Source organism: Lampetra fluviatilis, chromosome 8 (genome assembly GCF_964198595.1).
Source record: "Lampetra fluviatilis chromosome 8, kcLamFluv1.1, whole genome shotgun sequence".
Lineage (NCBI taxonomy): Eukaryota > Metazoa > Chordata > Hyperoartia > Petromyzontiformes > Petromyzontidae > Lampetra > Lampetra fluviatilis.
In genome coordinates, this window is record NC_136282.1 from 8,460,711 (window position 1) to 8,487,147 (window position 26,437).

Consider the following 26,437-nt stretch of genomic DNA (forward strand, 5'->3'; position numbering starts at 1 on the left):
AACTGAAAACGATCACATTTTAATAAAATACGTGTCACGACTTAAACATGGTTATATTCTCGTGTTTCATTTTACTCGTGTAATATATATTGCATTCAAAATGTGACTGCATGAAATGATGGCAAGTAAAACAGTTCATTATATAGATTTCAAACTTTGCTGTGTCGCTGAAAAGCAATGTGTGATAATGTAACAAGATACAACACAAAACATAAACTATTTGCAAACAAAAGTATAATAAATATGGGTTTAAATTGTGTGCGGTTGTGCTATTTATTGGAGCAGTACCCAATAATAAAACACACAAGGAGGCATCTATAGTTTAGGGAACTGTGGAAGCAGTGTTAGGAAGAGTGAGAATGTGTTTCTGTGTAGTTGATTATATTGGGAATCCGGAATTCATACTGCCATAGAAAATGGGTTCCTGACAGAATTCATGACCCTGTCACAAATTTAAATTACCTCTGTGACCACCACGATGGCATGATCAAAATTTACTGCGTAAAAAAAACACGCACAACATTCAAACCGTGCCGAACATCCGAATGGCGTTCACTGAACAAAAATTGTCAGTGACAAAAATTGTCAGCGGCAATTTTTTGGTGACACCAAGCAGTCGTCTTCATGTTAATTTGTGATATATGGGAGGATCATGATTGCATTGTCCATACATGCGTGCTCCAATATGTCTGGAAGTTTTTGGATATCGTAGCTAACCCAAAGCAGCTGCTTCAAATTCAGAGTTTAGCTCCTATGGGCACATTTCCGGATTATTTTCTCTATGCATAATTGAATCATGCTGCTGCTGCTGCTTGTTTAAGTGTAATGCAAGCAGTGATATACATCGCCCTGCAAATTGAAATGGAATCGATATCACATACAAGTAAGTGTCTTCAATCGCATAGGTCCTTATAAGCAACAGAAAAAATTCCAATAAAAATAGAGTTACCCAACCATCGAATGATTTGCATATGCCCATGTTATAAATAAAAACAATCTAGCGGAATGATTTGTTTCTTTCGAGTACCGTACTGTAACTGAATTGCTGTAACGCAATTGCATTTACATTATTGCAATTTGCATTTGTTAATTGTTTAAAACAAACACAGTATTTAATTAAATAAGTGGCTCAGAAGAATAATACTGTACCATGTCAGATCATCTTCTTGGTTCTTTCGGTAAAGTCACGTAGAAGGGAAGTAATAAAATAATAAAAATAAAACATAATTAAATAAAATAATTTTCACGACGTTTCGGCTGCAACGCAAGCAGCCGTCTGAAGACACAGTCACGAAAGCTTTAAATCGAAATAAAATATGTCAGATCACTTAGCCACTAACTCCTGAGAACATGGGTTTGCATCCGGGCAGCCAACTATGATTACACGAGGTCCTCAAATGTACCATCAGATTAGGCTGCTTCCAATTCTGAGAGTGATAACGAAGCAGTTGTGTTGCTATGCGATACTCATTTATAGGGTACTGCATACCGACTATAATCACCCAGGAATGTCTGTCCTTAACGCTCGTGACGTCACTCCACATCGACCAGCCCCCCTCATTAATATTCATGAGCAGGTGACGTCCTCCAAATAGCCACCTTCCCACCCATCCTCATTCATAATCATGAGCGGGATACGTCACTCAATATGGAGTTACCCCCCCCCCCGCCTTAACTAATAATCATGAGCAAGTGACGTCACTCCACATCGAACAGCCCCCCTCATTAATAATCATTAACAGGTGACGTCCTCTAAATGGACATCCCCCCCTCACCATTCATAATAATTAGCGGCTGACGTCACTCCACATGGGGGGGGGGAGGCGCCTCCTCCCCCCTCCTCGGCGTCAACTTACAACCCTCACGACAAAGGCAGATTCCTCACGTCACATGATCTCCGTAACGCTGTTGAGACATCAAAGTAAAAAGGACGTCATGGTGAACAAGGGATTATAACCGTTAAATGAAATAAGTCTGTGTCACCGCGGCCTTACAAATTGCACACGCATTGATTCAATCAATATCACGTCGCGGGCTGCTTTTCGCTTGCAAGTTTCAGATTTACTGCAATACACCCGTCATTGGACGGGCAAAAGGCTAGTATAAAAGGGTTTGCTCCCAGTGTAGCTTATTATGAGTCTTGAGGTAACTTCAAAGTACTTCTGATGTCATATTCGAGAACCATTTTGACCAGAGGTGCTGTCCTGTTTGCTACACGAGTTGTACAGAAGATGTGTTTTCACCTCTTGATACTATGCACTGGTATAATTGGTATATGATTGAAAGAGAAAAAGCACAAAGTAAACAACGAAACTGTTTAAAACTGTAGTATTGGTGCCACTGATTCTTTCAGTGATGCTTTACACCATTTGTAAATATAACTTCTTCACATTTGAAAGTGCACATTGATCAACTTTCCATTGCCTACAGCATATTAAGCCAGCAGGCAACTTCATTAGTGCCTTCATTGTGTTCTCAGCAGGTGACCTGTATAAGCGAAATGAAATTCTTGCAGAATGGTTTGTATCCACCAGTGCATACCGTGTGCTAATTGTACATTTGTTTTAATTGTCTTGAAACAAATTGTAATGTTGTTTTAGCGAATTGCAATTACGGGGAATATAAGCTACTGTATTTGTAATACAGTATTTGCAATTACATAATTGTATTTTAGGCCTTTAAAATAATATTTGATCTCTTAAACGAGTATAAATGTAAACTTAAATTGCATTTATATCACAACGAATCAAAGGTAGAGCTGATTTGCTGATGTTAATAAGAACAGTCTGTGCATTAATATTCACAAGCATTGTTCTTGAATGTAGGTAAAAATTGCCAGTCATTGAGCCAGCAATTAAACCAAATGAAGGCAGGGACCTTTGTGGTGTACTCAAGGGAAATATAAAATATGTGCTGTTGTGCCAAACGTAATCCAAAATGATTTCAATTCTGTAAGCTGCACTCTATGACCGTCCATTGGCCCAGTTTCATCCAGTACCTTAGCTGGACAGGCATGAGTTATCACGTCAAGGCTTAATTTCTCACCTAACAATTTCTCGGATGTTGCTAGGATGGTTTCGAGTAGGGATTATCTGCGTAAGGCACTACTACCACGAGAATAAAAGTTACGCCTATCCATAATAATCCCCATACTGTCCCTAAGAACATCTGGTAATGCTAAACAGTACCCATGTACATTTTGTTGTTGTTAAATCACCACACACACCACTGCAGTATCCAAAAGGACAAGAGACAGTCAGATGGATGTTGCGTGCCAAGATAATTCCGGAACGGTGTCAATGATGTTCGAGCTGAAATTATGCATGCCAATCATGAAAACACACAATTACAAATACAGTGATCCCTCGTTTATCGCGGTTAATGGGGACCGGAACCCCTCGCGATAGGTGAAAATCCGCGAAGTAGGATTGGCCCCCTAGGAATTTCCGTCTATGTGTGTGTGGGTACCAGAATGTTTAAAATATGTATATTTATACTTTATATATATATTTTACTTAAATCTATTTAATTATAAAACCTTAATCTTATACATTCTCTCTCTCTCGCTCTCATACGATACGTATTATGGTGTTCTACACTCACCAATGACAGTAGTATCTTGAGACTTGACTCCAGTAATGACGACGACGACGATGACAATGACGATGACAATGACGACGATGACAGACCTGTGCAGTTCGATGAATGTGATGATGAATGATGATGATGGTGTTACTGCACAGGTATAATGAGGCCTTTAAATCAGTTCGAAAAATCCGCGATGCACTGAGGCCGCGAAACTTGAACCGCGAAGTGGCGAGGGATTACTGTATTTCATTCAGAGAATTGTGCTCAAATACAATGCATTGGAATATAGAGCCATGCAGTGGCCACCAACTGTGGGGGCCTTAAGTTCATTAATCATATCCATTTATACTTGTTTCTATGTACATTCTGTTGAGGCTCAGAAGACAATAACATTTACAATCGCTCATATGTTGCCCATGTTTTTAGCAGAGGTGTTTTGTTTCATACATTAATGCCCATACACTGCAAGTATGATTAATCATAAGCGTCTTGAGATGCGGTTGCATTTAGACATTTTATAAAGCAAAATTGTATTGCAAGGCAGTCTTCGACTTACGAACACTCGACTAACCGCACTTACGAACCTGCTTCCATGAAAGATTTTTTTTTACATTGACTTAAACCTCGAACTCTCACTTGCAAATTAAACCGCAGCACTATTTTGTTCCGATGATCAATCCTCCACGAGATGTAATTATTCAATCTCGTGCTGGGAGTGAGTGTTTTGTGTGTGTCTGCATTTAAATATACAGTGGATTACCGTGTTCCGGCTTACGAACGGGTCTCAGAAGACAATACAACTTCCAATCGCTCATATGTTGTCCATGTTTTTAGCAAAGGTGTTTTGTTTCATACATTAAATGCCCATACACTGCAAGTATGATTCATCATAAGTGTCTTGAGATGCGGTTGCATTTAGACATTTTATTTAGCAAAATTGTATTGTAAGGCAGTCTTCGACTTACGAACACTCGACAAACCAACACCCGCACTTACGAACCTGCTTCCATGAAAGATTTTTTTTTTTACATTGACTTAAAACGCGAACTCTCACTTGCAAATTAAACCACAGCACTATTTTGGTCCGATGATCAATCCTCCGCGAGATGTAATTATTCAATCTCGTGCTGGGAGTGAGTGTTTTGTGTGTGTCTGCATTTAAATATACAGTGGATTACCGTGTTCCGGCTTACGAACGGGTCTCAGAAGACAATACAACTTCCAATCGCTCATATGTTGCCCATGTTTTTAGCAGAGGTGTTTGTTTCATACATTAAATACCCATACACTGCAAGTATGATTAATCATAAGCGTCTTGAGATGCGGTTGCATTTAGACATTTTATAAAGCAAAATTGTATTGCAAGGCAGTCTTCGACTTATGAACACTCGACTAACCGCACTTACGAACCTGCTTCCATGAAAGATTTGTTTTTTTTTACATTGACTTAAAACGCGAACTCTCACTTGCAAATTAAACCACAGCACTATTTTGTTCCGATGATCAATCCTCCGCGAGATGTAATTATTCAATCTCGTGCTGGGAGTGAGTGTTTTGTGTGTGTCTGCATTTAAATATACAGTGGATTACCATGTTCCGGCTTACGAACGGGTCTCAGGAACCATACTCTTTGGATCTTTTGGTAAAGTCACATAGGTAAAGAAAATTAAATAAAAAATAAAAATTATTTTCTTTACCTTCGTGACTTTACCGAAAGAACCAAAGAGTATTGATCCTTGCAGTCACGAAAACTTCAAATCTCAGGAACTAATTGTGATCGTAAGTCGCGAGCACTGATATATCATTGTTTTGTAGAGGTTGACAATATGGATATGATGTGATTCTTGATCACTTGAGAATGGGCACAAATGAACTGATGTTGACAAATGTATGTCATCCTCTCCTTCTGGACTATGTTCGGGAGGCTAATTGCCCTTTGCATAAACATATATCTTGAGGGAGCACTGCAGTACGAACCTGGAAACCTGAGTTATTTTCCTGGCCGTGGCTGACATAAGTGGCAATTAGAGTTCTGCCCCCCCCACCCCAGCAACTCACACTGACCAGTGTGGTGAATTGTGGGTGAAACCCCCCATGCCTAAAATGTCAGAAGTGTATTTCCCGAGTGAAGCCCATTGAGCTACCCAGCTCTTATTCAAGGGCAACTTGGCTGGCATACAACAGCGGAACAGCGTTACAAGTTAATGTCATAGAGAGACCTTTACACAGCAGTGGGACTGACGAAAGGGCTACAATTTGTTATTATCTGCATTTCAGCAGCGTTCTTGTTTTGTCATGAACATTTTAAAATAAGACTTTATTGTACTCTATTGCACGTAACCATGATTTTATGATTTCATGCCATTCATGATCAATCTCTATGCAGTCAGAAAAGAGCACAATAAGGAATATTGCCATTTTTATTTAAAATAAACGTATCTCTTTTTTTATGGGGAAATGGGAATGAAAAAGTACAATAATAGAAATTGCTGATTTTAAATGAAGGACTTAGGTGCAAAATGACAGATAACTGCCAACCCCCAGCCTTGGCATTGTCTCAATATGAATACAGTGCGACCACAGACAAAGGGGGGTATTTGCAGGAAATGTCACGGTGCGCATTCTTGCACCTGGGAGGACAAAGTCCTTGAGGATGATGACAGCGATGAGCATTCGTCATCGGATTCTGCAAGAGAAGCTGTACATGAATGGTTGCTGCATAATGGCAGCTGATGGCATTCTCTTTCTAATTTACTATTAATTATTCTTGTGTTAAAAAGGTTGATGCCTTCATACAAGCCATATTAAAACTGTACCCATTTTTTTTTAGTACTCTTTGGAACATTTTAGAGGAATGTTATGTTGGGGTAACACAATCTAGCCACATGGGGAAATAAAAAAAATGGCAAGAATTGGATTCCAAATGTACTCATTTGTTTTCAACAGAGGCACCCATGTCGATTAATTACCATATATTAACTATACATGGTAATACATCAATATTGACGCCTATGATAGATTATAACATTTGTCTTCATAACAAGCCTAGCATTAGATCATTGTAGCCTTCTTAGTATGTGTTATCATTATCATAGCCTGATGACAAACCGTTATGTGCAGTTTATACATTCTTATATGAATTGTGATGCAATGGCATTCAAGGACCAATTAAATTATATTACCCATTTTGCAATGAAGTTCATAACAATGTAGGGGCAATTACTGTCTCGTTTGCAATTCGTCTGTGAGGAACTATAACATGTTGGCTCCAACACATGTATATGGACACACAGAAACAGGGAGAATCCTCAATGCCTGCACCTCCTATTAGCACGGTTGGCTACGTACGGTGCGAAATAAGTTCAACATACATATTCATACGTACGTGCATGCATTGTTTTATTTTTCATGCAATTAAAACAAAGTAAAATTTCTACCAATGAAATACATCCTGGGGTTGGAGTGATGGCACAGTGGCCTGCATCTGGTGGCCTGAGTTGATTCCTGGCTACGACTAACATCAGCGGAGAGTCGTATCATTTTATCAACCTGCACTGACAACCATTGTGAACACTATGAGACCTCCTTTAAAGGTGTCAGTTTTTGTACCAGTTGAAAGGGTAAAAACCTACTACTATATTTTGCCACTGGTAAAGGAGGTCTCATAGTGGAAATGCTTACCCCGAGCTCTCAATACTCTGATATTGCGCTGTTTTTAAGTTGTACGCCTTTTGGCGTCATCTGGTCCAACACCAATGGAGACTAGGCTTTAAGAAAAGCTGTCTCGGGTGTGGACCAATCAACTTCAATGACAGTGCATATCATTATCATTATCAGAGTTGTTTCTTTTTGTTTGCAATTTGACTGCTTGTGTTGTGGTTATTGCAAACATGATGCCTTGTATAAAGGTGTCAGTTTTTGTACCAGTTGAAAGGGTAAAACCCTACTACTACAACCATTGTGAAGTTTGTTAATGAATAAAAACCTCATAGCCAGAATATTGTGAGGAGGGAGACCTTTACCCAGCAGTGGATTGACAAGAGCAGACAAAACAGGGCTATATTCTTTTCTTATTAAATACTTTTTTCTAATACAAATCGAGGCTTACCTGGATATTTCATTCTGAACACAGTAGTTCTGGGACCCTCAGTGGGTGGATTGAACCATTGATCTGTGTGGCTTAAGTGTGCTTTACAGATAACCTTGTGTCTACAGACGTATAAAAGCAAAAACTCAACCTAGAAACATTGCATCGATTTAAAAATTAGTGATCAAATATTTAGACAGAAGAAAAGCCAATGTACCATCTTACGATCCGTTATATTGGAAAGTACTGAGCAAACACATTTCAAATGAGTTTAAATGGATTTATATAGCCGTGGTAAAAAAAAATACTTCACTGGAATCTGCTCGTACAGTACTGTTTTCCTAAAAGGTCATTCTGTTATAGATTTCTAGCAATTTCGTATTTCATTTCAGTGTTCAGGCATATGCTCTATGAAAAGCACACTTCAGCAACGAACCTCGTATCGTCTAATATATCAAATAAAGTTAAACATGAATTTAATCATGATATATTACCGTATAATAAACTTCACATGCCCTCTACTTGTAATAAATCGGCAAACATTAAACCACTGCGTGGGATGAACGAAAAATGGAAATGTAACTTTCGGGTAGGTTTATGCCACACTTAATAAACGTGGCCAAAATGTTTCTCAACCTCATCCTGTGATAAACGGCGGCCGCATTGAACGACTTTCCAACCGAAGGTGGTGGGCAACGAGCAGTTTCGGGACGATTGGGTCGGCCCATGAGTGGAAAAAACCCGATTTTTCCAGCGGCAGGCATCGGTTTTTTTTCTTTAATACAATTAAACCCGATTTCGGGGAATTAAAACTTGGTTTAATGAATACGAAACTCTGATAGGCTTAGGCTGCTTCCTCGTCGGTGCTGCTATCGTACTCGGGGCCGTCGGGCACGGGGTAGTCGTAGAATGCGGCGGGCAGGTTGGTCTTGATGAACACGAGCTTCTCCACAATCGTGGGCGCCGCCAGTGAGTTCCTTAGCTTGGAATGGATGAAGCCCATCGTTGAGAAGTTGGCGAAGTGCGGTTCTGCAATTAGAACCAATTAACCCGGATTTCTCCCAATCTCAGATGATCGGGTTTAATTTAAAAAGATGATTAAACCTGATTGTAAAAAAAACCCGACTGTGCCACCCTTGGGTCGGCCGCCCTTGGTCGATGTGTCACCGGTTGGCTCTGCGCAAGGCGAGGGAGGAGCCGCGTTCGGACGGAGCAGCGCAGCGCGCGCTCGCTCTTGTGTGAAGCACCAGAGGCAGGAGCAAGGAGGAGAGCGTGGGATGAATTGGGTGTGGATAGTGGGTGGGGAGGAGGAGGAGGACTGTGTGAAAAGGTAGGGGAGGGGGGGCACGAGAGAATCCTCTGCGCCTGCGAATGAGATCCCCCTTCTGGGAGTGATGCTTGCCTCGCCGGCTGAGCAGTGGATCTGTGGAGACGCAGACTTAGTAATGAGCAAAAGCTGCGAGCTCTTTAGTGGTGGCCCTCTGGCGCTGTGAAAGGACACAGGCAGCGATGCTCGCTTTGCTGGCGCGGATATGCTGCTCACTGATGTAGCGGTCTTATCTTTCCCACGTTTGTGCAAGCCGCGGTGGTCTACTTAAAGCAGAAGCAAACGGAATGACCAAGAATGGGACGTGAGACTGTGTCTCTTTGTGGAGGTCCGCTGCGATGGATTATCTGCTCGTCGTGTGCACTTCTGCAAAGTGACATCAAGAGTGGCCAAGTGTGTGCTGTGTTTAAGGGGCTGTAGGTGCAGCTCCGGGAGCCGGGGGGGAGGGGAGGAATGCGGAGTGCCGAATCGCCGTGCCATCCGCATTTTCACACCGGGTGCCGCCGGTCCCGAGCGCCCTCGGGGCCGGCCCTGAAGGCGACCCCAGCTGGAGGCTGAGGAGGGGTTCGTGTGGCCGCTTGACCCACGATGATGATGATGATGATGGAACCAGCTCTCCGGTGCGAGGCTTGAGGGAGCAGTGGGAACGGCGGTCGAGGCATGAATCACTCGGATAGCGCCGACTCTGCCGGCACGCCAAGTGACAGCCCTTCCCTGGACAGCCAGGACTTTGATGAGCGCGAGGGAGGAGGCGATGGGGAAGTGGACGGGGACGGAGGCTCGTTCCACCGATACAGCGGCTTCTACGCGGCCGGTGCACAGTGCCCGGCGGGCTCCACTTTCGCCGGGGTCAGAGCTGGCACGGGTGCTGGGGCAAAGGAGACCGGCCGTGGCCTCGCGAAGGGACCCAGCAAGTACGTCGTCTTTTACCTGGACCTCTCCTTTGTGTTTCTCCTAGAGTTCAAGCGCTGCAACATGGCCCAGAGCTGCATCTACTGCCTCAAGTATCTCATGTTCATCTTCAACCTGGTCTTCTGGGTAAGCGTTGCACTGTTTAACAAAAAAAGTGTGCATGTTTTGACTTTGAGCCATTTGATTCCCGAAAGATAGATTAAATAATTATATATTCATGAACATAAAAATTGTAGTATTCAAGTTGTTTTGCTTTTATCATTTACAAATGCTGCATATTAACATGCAGTTTGACATTGTGTCTATTTACATTTGCCCAACATGTACAAAATTACCGCATAGACTCTGACACTAAGCACGTGTACTTTTGGTCAAATGCATTTTAAGTGCACATCTTTGTACATGCAATATAAAGACGGTTCATAAGTCACAGTGAACAAGTGATTTTGTTATGTGAAGATAGCGAATTGTATTTGTGCTGTAATGTACGAACTTGGCAAAGTATTTCAGTTAATAACCCCATCTTTCATATGTTGAGCACCCAATGAAGTCTTGTTAAGTGTGCGTTGACTCACTCTATTGGCTAATCTGTAGTACGGGCATGCTATTTTGTGTAAAGGCTTGCCAATTCAAATTAAATATGCCGTAAATTATTCATTAAATAATAATTTAATTTGAAGTATTGATAATGTGTTCATTGACATTTCATTATTTATCTTACTGGGGACTAACTTGTTTTCAACGTGTCCTAATATTGCCATGTGTGGGTATGTATATGTCCTGTATACAACACTCATTCACGGAGTATATTGTGGTTATATTTTTAATGAATATATTTAAATCCAAATTTTGCTCAAATGTTAAACATGAGAACACAATGCTAACATGGTAAAGTTTAACATAATCCAATGGGTATATGATTTAGAAATTATCAATCTCTAGTCTAAGTGACAAGATTATTCAGTACAAAAAATATATTCTAAAATCCATGGCATATTTTGTTTTAAAATGATTCTGTACTTGACTAAAACGAGAACACATGTCCCACATATATTAACTTGGTGTAAGAAAAAAAGAATGGTCAATTTAAATTCACCGGCTCCCTCACGACCATAGATCTGTGACAAAAAAAGCAGTACGTGTAATGTGCTCAGCATAAAGATGGAATTTACCTTGAAGCGAGATGTTCATCACATTATACAGGGTTGCTTATGTTGCTCTCTCTCTTGTTCTTATTGGCTAGTGTTACCCGTTTCTCTGTATCTTGGCACGAGTTAAGTAATGGCCTCATCACCTTTCCCTTTATGGTGTGATGTAACAGAACGTATGCATCAAATACTTCACGTGTTGCATTTTTGGTAAATTTGAATTTTTTTTTAAAGAAAATGGAAAAGATATTAACTTATTCTACAACTACGAGGAGAGTGATGGCACAGTCGTTAGTGCACTGCTAACACCAGTGGCGAGTGAGATCTGGACGTGTCCTGGCCCCCCTTCCCCAATCCAAACTGACCCAGCATGGTGAACTGTGGCCAAACAACCCCCATGACCAACAGTGTAGGCCTTCATCCAGCAGTGGATTGGCAAAGGGCTGTAAATTATTGCGCTACTAAACTAAATGTGATAATAGTCGCATTTCAGCTTGAAGCACCAGACAAATTAAGCAGAGGAAAAGCAAAGGGTGCATCTTTTATGTACATAATTTTACATAATCCGCCTGTTCGTGCTTTTGTAGATTTAAGGGTTCATGGAAATCTGTAGAAATTCCATTTGAGAACAGTTACATGATTTCATAGCTGTACTCTTCTTAGAGCAGGACGCCTTATTGCACAGACATTATTGGGGGACATGTTTAATGCTTTGCTTTCAGCACTCGGTTCAAGCCTGGAAAGTAAGCAGCTTAAATGGAAAACGGACGTCTGTCTGTGTGTGTGGCGCGCTCACGCACCTGCGTGTGGACATGGATGTGCACGTGCTTGTGGCAACTCACCATTTTGCAGCTTGTTAAAGAGCTCTCTCTAAGCGTTGCTTCAGTTAAACGGTGTTATCTTCATCCCCCCGCAAATTGAAGGTGCTTTCCTCTGCATGTTCTGATGTAATCCGGCTGTACACTGCATTTAATATCTGACCGCTTAATGGATTTTGTGGAAAGTGGTCATATTCTTAAACTCTCATTGACATTATGGTCTGCTTTAGTTTACATTTCATGTTGAGCATATTGCCTGCATCTGGATATTAGTCATATATTTGTTTAACCTTGTGAGAACCCAAGTGATCAGGATAGTCTCATTAGCTAGTGACCTTGGTCACGAACATGACCTTTGAGGACCAACGTTAAACCACATCAAAATGCGGCATGTATTCTCTATAGTGCAACATTAAAACATAATTTTAATCAACCTTTAATTTTGCTGTTTATTGTCTCTACGTGTTTGGTTATCACAAAATACACAACAAAGAAAGAATATGGTGTTATAAAAAATGTGTCTCGAAACATTTTTACAGGTATATTGTTTACCACACGTTAAAATAGGCACATTATATTCTCCAGGCTTTATGTGAAAATACATGTGCTATACAATGGGCTGGTAGGATTTCTTCCATAGCTTGATATGATGTGATGGATGGAAAGTACACCCTGTTGATGTGAGAGGGTTGACTGTTGTTCCTTGGCTGATGTCCTGCAAGGCTGCAAAAGAATTATTCAACAAAAAAATCAATGTGTAGCATCTGTCTCCTTGGCAGACGAGGCATACGAGACATTACTTTATCTCTGACACCTTTTCAGTGCTCGCGCTTGCATAACAGCGAGTGTTGCCATTGCAGATGTCTCTAATTACAGTGTTGCCTTCAGTGACCCTTTGCTATGCCATCCTCAGATGTCCTCAGCACCTCCTTTGTGACCTTGGATGGTGAGACGTATGTCAAATTGCATTATGCCTCCATGCGTGATAGCTCTGATATGACCCTTCTTCCTGTGCCCCACAGCTATCATAAATAAACATTTGCTTTGATGGCTTATTTTTGTTCACGATAACCTTTCATTTTGCACATTGCCCACCAAGGGCATTTCATTTTCACTTATCCATAAATGCATACGTGAGTGTTCTCAGAAAAAGTTTCAATGCCTGTGAATACATTGCTAATGACCTTATTGGAGGCTGCACCATTACAGGGCTTTTGCACGCTAAAATTTGTTTAGTAATCTAGATAGAGTATTGTACCGTAATAAAGCTTGTTCACGTTTTAAGCCACGGCCTTTTGTTTTTAAAGCAAAGCTGACACAAATTTCCCAAGGGTTGATTTGTTTTTATCCCGTGATTATATGTGACACACACATACACGCATATTAATGCACCTATTTTCTGTACTGTCATCTCCTGGCCACCTCGCAAGCAAGTGGGTTTGCGAGGTTTGCAAATGTACCTAATCCTCTAAACCTTGCCTTGAAATCTTGCACCGCCACTCTCAGCCTGCTTACTAAGCATGCTTACTGAATTTCAAACTCATGTGCACTGGATTTCAGCTCTTTTACCTTACTTTCCAATTGCTGTTTGGCTATTATGCCTTGTGGTGTGATTATATGCCATAATTTGCCTGTTATCTTGTGATATACAGCTTTGTTATCTAACTTGTACCCTTGCACCACAGCATATGCCATTATACCATAACAGTGGGAATTGTGACTGAACATGTTATTTTGTGACCCCAGAAGTAACCTTGTGTCTTTCCATGTTCCCCAATGCCCCAACATGCCATTAATCACAAGCACGGGCTCCTTTCAAATTGCGGCCATGCGTCTGAGAAAACATGATGGCTTATCAAGGCAAAACTCTGTAATGTCAGCTTTACCTCTATAGTTTCTGTGATCCCTTTTTTCTTATGTATCTTGAGTCCAACATGTGCCTTTAGCTTTGTTCAACGGAAGCCTGCCTCCACGTAGCCATGATCCCGATACAGAAAAAAAACACAAAGCTCCCTTTTAATCCGAACATTTGTACGTGATGAATTTATACTGAGTAGTCTTGCTGCACACTCAACAGGACTCCAGCGCAGATGGCGTACCACCTCTATCTGGCCCTTTGCACCGCCGCTGCAGCTCCCCCAAGTCCCGGTGCTATAAATTAGGATTTTTCAAAGCAGCTTGGTGTGGGTTCTGGGGTGGGTAATACAGTTCAGCTACTCACTTCTATTGCACGGCTAAATGTTGAGTCTCTGCTAATCATAAGACGATCTCCGAAAGCCACGTGATAGGATTTTCCCTGCTCTGATTTAAGATCGCTGTCTCCCAATCTGGTTTGGGTCACCGTGGGAGAGAATCTTGATCTTTATTGGGTTACGCTGGCAGGGACCCTAATGGGGCATAACGGCTGCCATTGCCCTTCCGGTGTGTGGGGGTGTAGTGGACGTGCCTTTGTCCACTCCTGATGAAGAAGTCCCAAATCCTCCCCTCCCCCCCTCCCCAATCCCATGGACAGACACGAAAATATGTGCCATCAATATTCTGTGTACAAAGGCCTAATACTGCCAGGAGACACGAGCACAATTGACGTGGGGAGCGACTGTGCTAAACATGGTATTTCGACAGAAATTCTCATGCATGTTGAAATGCTAAGTGTAAGATCGCTTTCAAATGAAGACACGGGAATGGAATTGGAAAATGGTTTAAGTGACATAAATTGGGATGTAATGGGATTGGTCGTATCAGAAGGGATTCAGAACGTATTATTGAAATGAATAACGGAACAGTATTCTGTCATTGCTGAAACAAAAGGACATGCTGCATATGTGGAGTAAAAGTGCCACACCTCTGATTAGCACGGTTGGCTGTGTACGGTGCAAAAGAAGTCTAATATACCTACAACGTTATGCAGATTGCATTGCTAGTCTGTAATTCATACATATCCAAAATATCCTCGAAAATGTTTACGGAAATTTCGATGAATGAGGCGTTATTTTAAAGCAACAGTTGCAATTATGAAGAAAAAAAACCTTTCGTCTTAAAATTCAGTCAGTTCAGATAATTGTTGGACTGGGTACTGCTTATCTGCTCTAGAATATTTACAATAACCATCTGTATTGAACGAGCTCTCTTTCGATATCATACAATGTATTGCACCTCCAATTAGTACAGTTGGCAACGTACGGTACTATATACATACGTACAGATGTATCCCCGCACACGCATATTGCTTGCGAACACGTACATATCTTCCACGAACATGTGCAGTGAAATCATCGTGAATGTGCACATCGTATCACTTCCTCTCACACCACAAACATAGACAAATGCTCCTAGTGAAAAGTTTTTTTTGCCTTTGAATCTCAAAAGACTTCCCACTACGTATTCAGGAATGAAACTGAGCAAGGTGGTCTTTTGTTTGCTCGCATAACTGTTGGTCATATTGTCTTTTGTTGCCGTGTTTTTTGGCATCTTGTCAGGTTTTTTGTGAACGCTTGTGAGTGCCATGGAATTTGGATTCATATAGCGTATAAATATAATTGTGTCCCAAGAAGTTGAGTGATTATACTTGTCATAATAAATCCTACCATATGCTAGATTTAATTAAGTATTTTGTGCTGTTCATTGCCAACAGTCAAGGGGTAAACTCCACTGCAAGGTTTTCCATCAAGAATGCGAAGCTCTCGAGCCTCACACATTTGGATCTCATTTGGTTGACTTTCGGCACATTGATCATGATCTCACAATAGCCGAGTAAAATCTGAAGCATTTTTATGACCAGGATGTTGCATTCAAATCAGTAAATAAAGGCCTGAATTCTCAACATTCCTCAGTATAAAATACCATGACATTACACGATCAATATTCTGGCATCTGTTTAACCAAAGCACTTCGAGACTTGGTCAGTATTGCATTCTCCATTGGCCAGGTGCAGGCACAGGGCATTTCTTAATTTATGAGCTATATGGAAAATTGGTAAAATTTTAAACATTTTAAACATTTTAAACAATTTCATGGCGATAATGCTTATTGAAAATAAGCAGCACTCTATAATGTCCACAAGCCAATAAACATCATCTGAAATATGCCTAGCATTGTGTCGTTAGCACCGTGTCAAAACATTTAAATGTATATTTAGAAAGCAAGCATTTTTTCCAGAGCAGAGCCAAAACTAAACATTTTTAAAACGTGCTTTTTAAAACTAGACACGCCTGATATGTAAACGGAATGGCATTGGAAGTAATGTATTTTTCTGTCACAAATTGAAGACATACTAAATACATTATTTATATAAAACAAACTTGCTACTTTTTCAGATACAGTAAATCAATTTTGGTTTCTGCTTCTTTCTAAACTTATACAAAAACAACTTTCTGTTTTGGTGTGTTTACTGAACCATTATACTAAATTCTTTGGAACACAATGATAAGAAACAGAGTTTTTTTAAATGTGCTTATCAATAGTACATTGTGTTTTTGAAGCGTGTCTGTCATTATAATGAATACGCACCGCCGTGTGATGCCCTCGTGCAGAATTCTAAGTTGCTTGAAAATGTGTCAGCCGTGGCAACATACAGACGTGGTAAGTTACAGCCAGCCGCTCGTAGTTATTCCGATCAACGGAGCTGGCATTCATTCACTGTTGTTGGATTTTTTCAAGGCCAGGACCCAGCCACTCGGCTAGATCTCGGTAATAACAGCTCCGTCTTGGCCTGAGGAAGTGATAAAACGGGCATTGAATGTAACGGATGGATAACCTGGAAGTGGGCTGCTAGGACAGAACGGACACTTCATGTCTAAATAAAGGCGCAGTTAAATTAAACATCATGCTGTCTGCCCTCCCAGAAAACTCACTCGAGCTGTGTGTTTAGGTCCAGTAAAAAAAGTCAATCAATGAACATTGCTAGAAGCTCAAGGCCATGTTTACCATTTTCAGTTTGGGTTACAAAGAAGAAGCCGCAAACGGCTATTGCATATGTAAACACCTGTTAGTGGATAGTTATAATTTGTGTTACCACACACGAAGAGCATCCCATTCCATTTATGAAATTTCACGTGAAGTTATGTAAGGCACTTTGTGCCCTGTGAATGACAATCCTTATCCTCAAAGAAACATTCATACATTGTCCGTTTAACGGCCATTGCACATTTGTGTACATATTGACGTAGCGACACATAAACGTGCAGAACTGACATCCTTTGTGTGGAATATAAAAAATATGAAGCGTACCGAGGAATACATGTTCAGCTGCCGGCAGTGATCCATTTCTGGGCAGGTTACCCTGTGACCTGCAGTGACCTGTTTGAAAGAGATGATGTATTCCTGCGATGTCTCATGATTTCAGGCTGTGTGCTCAACTTGGACACAGTTTGTTGACAAGCAGGGACCTTGTCAAGAAACAGCATGATGGAGTGTCGCACATTTCTCCACTATATCAGTTTAACGTCTCTTTTAAGTTTTCTCATACATCGTACACTATAGATTGTCATCAGCTGTATAAGCGCAGAGCTGTACTTGCAAAAGGAGAGAAAGGCAATGTAGAGTGAGTTTTTATCGAGAATGCTCAAAGATGACTCATCTTTTGGTCTTATGATAATCTTTTTATTTTATATATGTACATGCTTGGCAATGAAAAAAAACATATAAGGCTGACATTCCAAGTATTTCGTCAATAGATGTAATGCTCATGTTAATGCATTATAATGTAACACAGTATATGATTATTCCATAAAGATGGCATGACAAATATCTGCCCAACTTTGAGTCTGTTTGAACCAAATCTTTCAAACCCATTTATGTTCTGAGAAGGAGCAATTGCACAGTTGTTACCACACTGAACCACGAAACCTTAATGACCTGGGTTCTATTCTTGCCCATGGCTAATATCAGTGGCGAGTGATATATTAACGAGTCCTAGACTCCCCCCCACCCCCCTCCTTAACCAACCTGCTCTGATCAGCATAGTTAAGTATCCATGTTTAAAGGCGCTATCAATTTTAAATTATTCTTCTACTAAAACATACCTTTGTGTTTTTTTTGTGCTGAATCCACGACTAATTTTAAACATTGATGCAGAACTACAAAGCATTTTTTCCAGTCTAGCAAAATGTGAAGCTTTCATGTGGGTGGATATGAACGGTGATTTTTGTTTTATGCTCTCCTGTATTAGAGGGACTTGTTAAGTCCGATAGACTTGCAGCTTCTTCTTAAATAATCTCCTCGCACTCACTTATCCCAAGGGTTTGCTTTAATCTTCTCATAATTTGGTCTTGTGTAATTAAACACTGATAAATACAGCAGCAAGGGTATCGTGTCATAAGTAAATCATAAGGCATTTACCTACGTGACTTTACCGAAAAAACCTAAGAATATTAATAATATAAAGGAAAGCACATTATGCCGAGCCGGTGGTCTTTTATGTGAGCTTACATGACTAACAAGCAGCCTCAAATTCATATATCATCAAAGCCTTCATGTGGCTGTATGAACATAATAGCCTACAAAGCACAGACTTGTGTAATCCTGTTCACTGCATAGGTTAAACTTTCACAATACTTTCCATCACTAGTATGTGTTTTAAAATTTGCGATTTCAGCGATCACAGTACGGAATATCCCAAATATTGATAATTTTGCAAAATACAACGGAAGCTGGATTATGAGCATACCTTAAAAAAAGCACAGTTCTGATTTAAGCAACACATTAACCAGGTAGGGGGAAAGAGAAGAGAAACGTAAAATACAAACACCCTACTTTTGGCCTTGCTCCCAAGTGGAGATTCCTAATATCCGGCTTCGACCGCACTACAGTACACATATATCATATTGTGTAATGATGAATTCTGTCATAGTTAATAGCTTTCACCTGAGAGGCTTCAGGGGTCTACAGTATCTTAGACCACCGCTAATGTGTTCAAACTTTGGGGGAGATTATTAAAACCAGTTTAACACGTAGGCTTTCGCGACCAATATTATTCATAATAAAGGTTTTTGGGTTAGATCGCGTAAGTATAAATGCGTCGTAACCCTCCACCACGCGACACGGCCAATAAGTAAGGGATTTGTCACGTCAACAAAACGCCAATTCGTTACTTCTACTCCTGGCAAATCGCCCGATGATGCTGGTTGATGTAATTACCAGCGAAACATCGTACTTAAATTGTAAATGTTGCGGATTTACTCTCCAACAAACCGGTGGGGCAGAAGTAATAGCTAATTAGCGTTTTGTTTACGTGACAAATCCCATCCTAATTGGCCGTGCCGGGTGGTGGAGGTTTACGACACATTTATACTTACGCGATCTAACCCAAAAACCTTTATTATGAATTATAAAAACCGCTTACTGTAAGACGTAATATTGACGTCATATTTTTTATGTTGCAATTTGTCACGATAAATAAATATTCAATATGAGACCTTACTATTTGATTGAGCTTGGATTGAGGGCTGCAGAAAAGGGGAGGGGAAGTAATTTAGCTAAGGGGGGGGGGGGGGGCTCTTGCTTTATTTGGAGTGAGCGATTGGAAGTGACTGTGGGCCGCTCACGCCCGTGTGTCTGACCAGTGGAAGGGTTTCACGGTCGTCCTCCTCCATTCGGCACACTGCGGATGTTTAGGGGCCAGCTAATGGGCGGCTTGATGCCATGCCAGCCATCGCTTCAAATCAACGCGCCAGCTTGTTTGTGTCCTGTTGATCAATTTGCCATCGAGCGTGGAAGATACTCCCTGAGTGATCTTTTTTTTATTCGTATTCCGTCAAAGATTTTTGTCTCCAGCATGGCAGCGGATGAAATCTGATTTTCTGCTCTAGACTCGGAGCGCATTCCCCGACCCAAATAAAATTCCACAGACGTTCGATTTGCTCTCAAGCGCATTTGGCATCTTGACAGAGGGATGGCAATGCTATTTGATCATTGGTCTCTGCTCGTCTCTGCTTCATTTGAGATATATTTGTTCGCATGCTTGTTTTTTTATGCTCGGGGACGAGAAGAGGATCGGAGTTTATAGCTCGCGGCAAGCCGTGCCACTGCCGAGCGCAGAGGCAGCGTGCGTGCTGTGCGCGTCTGGCTGCGCCAGTATGCCCTCCTGAGCTAAAACAACAGCACTGTTATCATGCTCCATTACCTACAGAATGCTCGCAACAGAACCCCCAACCACAAGCTCGATTGCAAATTTTCCCCCACAGCATGACAATATTATTTTGTAATTAAAATTCTAGGGACATATTCATTAGTGTTTCGAGTAAAAAAAAAACAATTAACAATGGTATTTACGCTTCTCAATGCAGCCTGAGAAACACGTGGGATTTAAATGGAATTGCTTTTTATTATTATTGGATACCCAATTGTCTTTTATGTCTGTATGAAATGGTGTTGCACATACGCGTAATGCTGGTAACTGTCATTTTTGACGTGAAAATTGTACCCCTTGCCTTACACGTAACATAAGATGTATGTTTCTGGTGATTTTGTGACTTTTGATTTTCTTTAAGAGTTTCAACAACTATTTAAATCATTCTTGTACAAATAATTTCAGATTTTTTTTCCTGTCATGTTCAATGTATCAAGCAGTAAAGCCTCATGACAGTAGATATGTGTGTGTGGTGAGAGAGTTTCCTATATGTCTTTATAGATTAATATGTGTGCTTAACTAGCTGGTCAAAATTATTGGATACTGAAATACAAATGATAAAATAACAAACAAATAAATATGTACATCATCCACCAAATTACATTTGTAAATTACACCTTTCGGAAAGGAGGCATTGCTGAGATTTTAAATGTTCGCAATGTTTGCCGAATTCCAGCAGCATTGTCAATTCTGGTACAATAGTTAGTTCACTGGACTACGAACCCAGTGACCTGAGTTTGATTTCCAGCCATGACTAGCATGAGTCAGTAATGAGTGAAATCTGAAACGGTCCTGGGCTCTCCAGCATCACCAACCCATACTGACCAGCATGGTGAGGTATGGTCAAACAACTCCCATGACCGCAAAGCTTTTTGTAGGGTTCATCCTCCAATGGATTGGCAAAGGACTGAAAATCATTTTACTATTTCCTTAATTGCATAGCCATGTGAAAGTGGGAACAAAGTGAATTTTAACATGACTCTCAATGCAATGTTTTTTTTAAATCGAGGTTCAGTCCTTAATAACATCCATCATAACAAGAGATATGTCCCCAATCACGTGTTAACTTTTAACTCGCACAAGGTGTTGATAGCTTTTATTTGGCGTATGCAAGCTATTGACGTATTCACATTTCCTGTGGGAGACTGGGAAAGCCCGTGCTTCTGCAATGACCAGCAGTCTCCTCCCCCACCACCCAGAGTCCCTTCAATTCGGAGACAGTGCCTCTGAGTGGCTGGGGAGGATGAACGCGTGTTTAGGCTATTGAGGTCATCGCAGCAAATGCTGTTGGTGTCACCCACACCCAGCCATCGCGGTCGCTTCCTTATTTCTGCTGGGTCACAAAGATATTGCAAAGTCAACAGCCAGCCTCCAAAGACTTCTTGACAGCGTCCCAACATCTGGCCTCATATTTAGTCCCTTTGGTCCTTGACCCCTGAATGTCCCATCCAGTGGTGCCCGTCTCAGTGACCTGTCTCTCTGGGCACACGTAACCCACTCGTCCTATCCTCTTCCTCTTGATTAATAATAATAATGATGCTAATTTGTAACGCGCACAATTTTCACTTGCCCGAAGGCAGCTTCCCTGAGGCGCAATTGCATCTACAACGCTCGCTTTCCACTACTGCTTGTATTTTGAATGCGGTGATATTTTTATTGGCATCTTCATATATCTGATTCAAAAGAATATTCGTGATTTTTTTCAGTTCTTTTGTTCAATTTCAGCTCTCTGACCCGCATAGTGATGCTGATACTACTTCTCCATCGCACAGTCTTCTCTTTATAACGTTTAATACAGGGCTCTTTACTTATATATACAAGTAATGTTTGGTCTGGTGGAGTTTTACCTTGAGATCGTTAACAATTAAACGATTCGAATATTGTAATCGATTGTAACTCGCACAATACATCCATCAAACTGTAAGACTCGATTACAGTGTTTACAATTCGCGCAAATTACGTGCCCACGTTGCGTGCAGGCTGGCGGAGCGAACAAAAAGCTGTTCGAACGTGAAACCATTTGCGTACGAGACGATTAAAACAACAAAAAACATGGAATAGATTCTTGAATCAAATGGCGACCCCAAATGAAGCCGATTCACTGAATTGCATCGGCGTGAATCAACGCGTGCCGTGTAGATTTGCCTTTCCCACCCACATAATGATGTGGTGCCACTGCTCTTTTTTCCTCGCTTTTCCCCACTGTGCCCTATAGAATATCCACTGCCTACAAGCCCCATGAATTATACAGTGAAGCGACGTGAAAAAATAGGCTTAAGAGACTCGCCATAAACACTTTCGCATGTGTGGGTCCCATAACTCCAACTCTCTCTCTCAGTAACATCACGCAGCAGGTTTTGTTCATTCTGTGCTTGCTGGTTAATTTCTGTCTCTGCAGTCGGCACACGACAGGGATTTAGTGGCCCAAAATTGCAACTAGCCCTGAATGAGATTAAGGGTTTGGGGAATACAGTGGCTGGTGTGAACTGCAGATGAGAAAAGGAGGGGGGAGTCATTGTCATGTTCACCTTTCTCTGTTTTCTACCTCAATGTCCGTTAAACAGAAGAATCTGCGCCTATTTGATCGGTGAAATGAAGGACCAGCTTCCGCTGAATGTCAACTCTTCTCTAAAATGTACCTGCCCTCGCACATGCTGCATGTAATGATGTACTTCGAGACATTAAACCTAGCAGAGGTGTGGTGGAAATTAAATATATTATTTATAATGGCACTTCTTGTATACAGATGATAAATTTAAATTACTGAAGGCAGCTACCGTTTGCACTGAAAACATTACCTTGCTTGATTACCAAACCTGAACTGATGCAATTATTAAAAACACACTGAAGCTTAGAAATACCATTCATTTTTTTCATTTTCCTCACTTTATTAAGACGATATAAAGTAATTTATAGAAAATAAATAATGCGAATTTAGTGGCATTTGAAATATAATTTAAGTTTTGCACCGATTGTAAAACAAAATTCTCTCCATTGCAGTCAGTAGCCTATTTATGAACACTATTAAGATTGTTGCAGTTGATTGATTTAACCTTTTCATCAAATACAAGCTCCTTGAACTCTCATTAAACAAGTGAATCAGTGGCAGAGCCCCTTCAACAAAGCAGTAACTGTTGTGAAGGGGGTAGCTAATGTTTGCACTGTATGGTGTATACCTGAAGCATTTTCTCTTGTATTAAATAAATACGTGGGCAAAAAATGTTTGTGTTGGTATTAAGACCAACATTCAAGTGCTCAATATTGGACAAACATCTCCAAAGGCCCCTGGATTAGTTTTTTTTGCAGGAATCCCACGGGAGCGTGGCAAATTAGACATTCAGGCTCAATAAATGAAGGCGGTGGATGTCAACGAATGTATGGTTGCTTTGGAAAATGTCACGGAATTGATCGTACGGAATTGATGCCGCGTGTTGCACTGCGGCGGCGTGTGAAACTGGCCGCTCTGACGTGCACACCCTGTGCACTTTACACAGCAGGATAGGTCCGCAGGGGGGCGGGGAATGGCTCCAAACAGAACAAACGTCGCCAACATGTGAATTGTCGTGTAATCATTGCTCACATGTGCACGTCCAAGCCAGCCATGCTTCGGAAGGTCTGATTATGTGGGTAATTAGCTGAGGGTCATACCACGGTCTGTTGGGTTAGGAGTGGGGGGGGGGGTGTTTTTGGCTATCGATGCCTCTAACCACCTTCCCTACGGGACCCTGTTCTCGCCTACCACAGCTGCCTCTGAGCTGCTCCCACATATTCATTCATTGGCATCTGCTTAGTTCGTGCGTGAGCCCAGATTTTGATTGATTCTCACTTGTCAGTCCTTCAGCAGGCCATTTGCGATGCTTATTATGATAAAGTCTTAAGCTGATATAAATTGCTGTAAAGCTTGGGACATTGCCGTAGAGTTGTCTCCTAAAATTCTGGCCCAGCTGTTGTCTGTGAGAACCAAAACAAATTACATCCACAGTGTCCAATCTATATTTTCAGTCAGCTTAGAACATTGGCTTTTTCCTTTGTATTTTAAATGCTTCTTAAATACAGCTTGCAAGTACATGGTTTCTATGCAGGGATGCATTAACTGAATTAGAATTTGATGTTTTATAATTATTGCACAGATGTCCCATAAATATGAACTTAATTGATGGTTGTCAGAAACAGTGCATTATTATGAGACCTCTATAACATGAATAATGTTTTACAATTACTCAATAGTTGCTGGCAATATTTAAAAACAATTTTCCATACTTCCAGTTGGGTTTCATTAATTGAAAGCAGATGCTGGTGATAATTAAAGAGATTAATATTTGAATTGGTAATCCACGAAAATTTTACAGAAATGTGTTTAATGCAAGCAAAATATCGAACATACAATTATAATAACTACCCCTTGATGTTTGTATTACAGTCTGTTTCTGTCATCTGCCATTTCAAAGTGTTACATTTACATGGTTGTAATCATATCTTTCCAATTACAAAAAATCTCCCATTTGAAATATTGCTAATATGTATCATTTAGTGTTGCCTTTTGCACTGTGGTGTAATTTAGCATTACAATTGAAAGCACAATTTGGTTATGCGAATTCATTTCTCATAATGCAATTTAATTGCAGTGTATTTAATATAATGCATTCATTATATATAGTACCAGTGAGTATACTGAAGTCTAGCCCTATTTTACCAGGTTGTAAATCTCATTCGCTTGCCAAATGCATTTAGTATTAATGTCCATAATTGCGATGATTAATTTGATAGTAAAATTGTATGTTGTGTGCGTTAACTCAAATTTTCCCTGTACAATGCATACACTACAACAACAAAAAGTTCAGCGGTCATCGTCTCTAATTAATTGCGTATATAATTGAACAGGTAAAATGTTTTAAAATGCTTCGTGTGCCGCATAAAATACACACAAGAATGCAGAAACATTTGCCCCTCTTGCCTACAGTGAACAAAATTAAACGAATCATAAGAATAATGAGTGTTACAAGTATTTACACTGGGCAATTCTTTGTCTCATGCAAATGGAATTGACAATGCAACTCTCGCATTTTTCCCCAAAAAGGCAGCAGTGCGTGTAATCAAATGTCCACTGGGGTTTCATGTAACCTACACAGGAGTCTCAGGTCACTTGCTGTTGGAATACAATGCTCATTAGCAGGGTAAATCAAATTTTTGTGGCAATGCTAAATTAATTTACAACATCTCATACTAGCATTGGAGCCAATGAAAATAAAATACTGTACTCTTACTTGAATTGCAATGTGGTGTTTACTAAATCACTTTGAGCTTCTTTGCACTCTTTTTGAATGCCACTTTTCCTTAACTGTGGACCGTTTATGAATAATGTTCAAAAGGTCTGGGTCAAATAAAACATGCCTCGGTATCAATCATTTAATTTATCCTTACACTTCTTTTTTTGAGAATGTTGTCTTAGAATTGAGGAAAATCCCTAGAACGAGTGCAATTGTTTTGATTAATTAGTCACAGATAAGCAAGCTGCTGGTTTTTGTTCACGTGCAGACTGGACTCTGCATAATTTAACTCAATCCATTTGTTGGGCTACCACACCAATTAGCATTTAAAGATGTTACATTGCATGGCATCAAAATTAAATAATTTTTATAAGGTATACAGCATACAATGCATTATGAACTGGTCAAAAGTTGCCGAAGTCGGTGGGCAGTGAATTTATCACTGATGAGATAAAGCTGGTAAACCAGGACGCGTATCCTTCAGGGCTCTTTGATATGCTGTTGGGGCGCAGTATCCAACTCTCCATGACAGGGTGTTGCTCGTCACTTAGAGTTAGGTCTGATCATGGGTTCAAGCCCCAAGGCTGGGCAAGCAAAGAATATCCGTGATCTTCTTGGGCTTGTCACCTTTGATTTTGCAAAAGCTCTGACAAATAAGAATAATGTCCAAAATTAAGCACACTCATTGCAATACCATGTTTTGCCATTCTTTATAAATCATATCATTTCTCGTATCATGTATATTGTCATTGTATTGTATGTCATGAAAATGCAACATTGGAAATGAATTCAATTACAGTCATCACACAATTGTATTTATCTTTCCTAGAAATGGATTACAAAATGCACATCTACAAATGCATTTTGGTCTTAACTTTTATAATATTTGCAGGCCTTACTTTTTTGTCAGCATTAATCGAGACATTTATCAAGTAGCTGAGGTCTAATGTAAATTCAGGATCCTCGGGTATTGCACTCAATGTGATTCTCAGCAGTTTCTAGTGTGTAAGCTTGGTACCAGAGAGAAGATAGGTCATCTTTAATGAAAAAACATTCTCTAACCAGTGTGGATAAAAAAAGAACATCCCACAGATTATAATGCTATAGATGATATATTACTTACTAATTAAACTTTCAGCCAAGCATATTTTGTTGCTGTGAACAC

The 26,437-nt window shown here is 40.5% G+C and overlaps 1 protein-coding gene across 3 annotated transcripts in view; it reads left to right on the forward strand.

The window, feature by feature from the left end:
- Positions 1 to 26,437, forward strand: part of TSPAN4 (tetraspanin 4) — a 76,797-nt gene that overhangs the window by 25,047 nt on the left and 25,313 nt on the right. Inside the window, exon 2 of one of the 3 annotated variants that reach the window (XM_078859030.1) lies at positions 9,961 to 10,040. In XM_078859030.1, coding sequence (XP_078715156.1) covers positions 9,978 to 10,040 — 63 coding nt within the window. In that variant the 5' untranslated portion in view covers positions 9,961 to 9,977. Of the gene's footprint in view, positions 1 to 8,866; positions 10,041 to 26,437 lie in introns of those variants that run through there. The other 2 variants (XM_078859028.1, XM_078859027.1) reach the window with 2 other exon arrangements.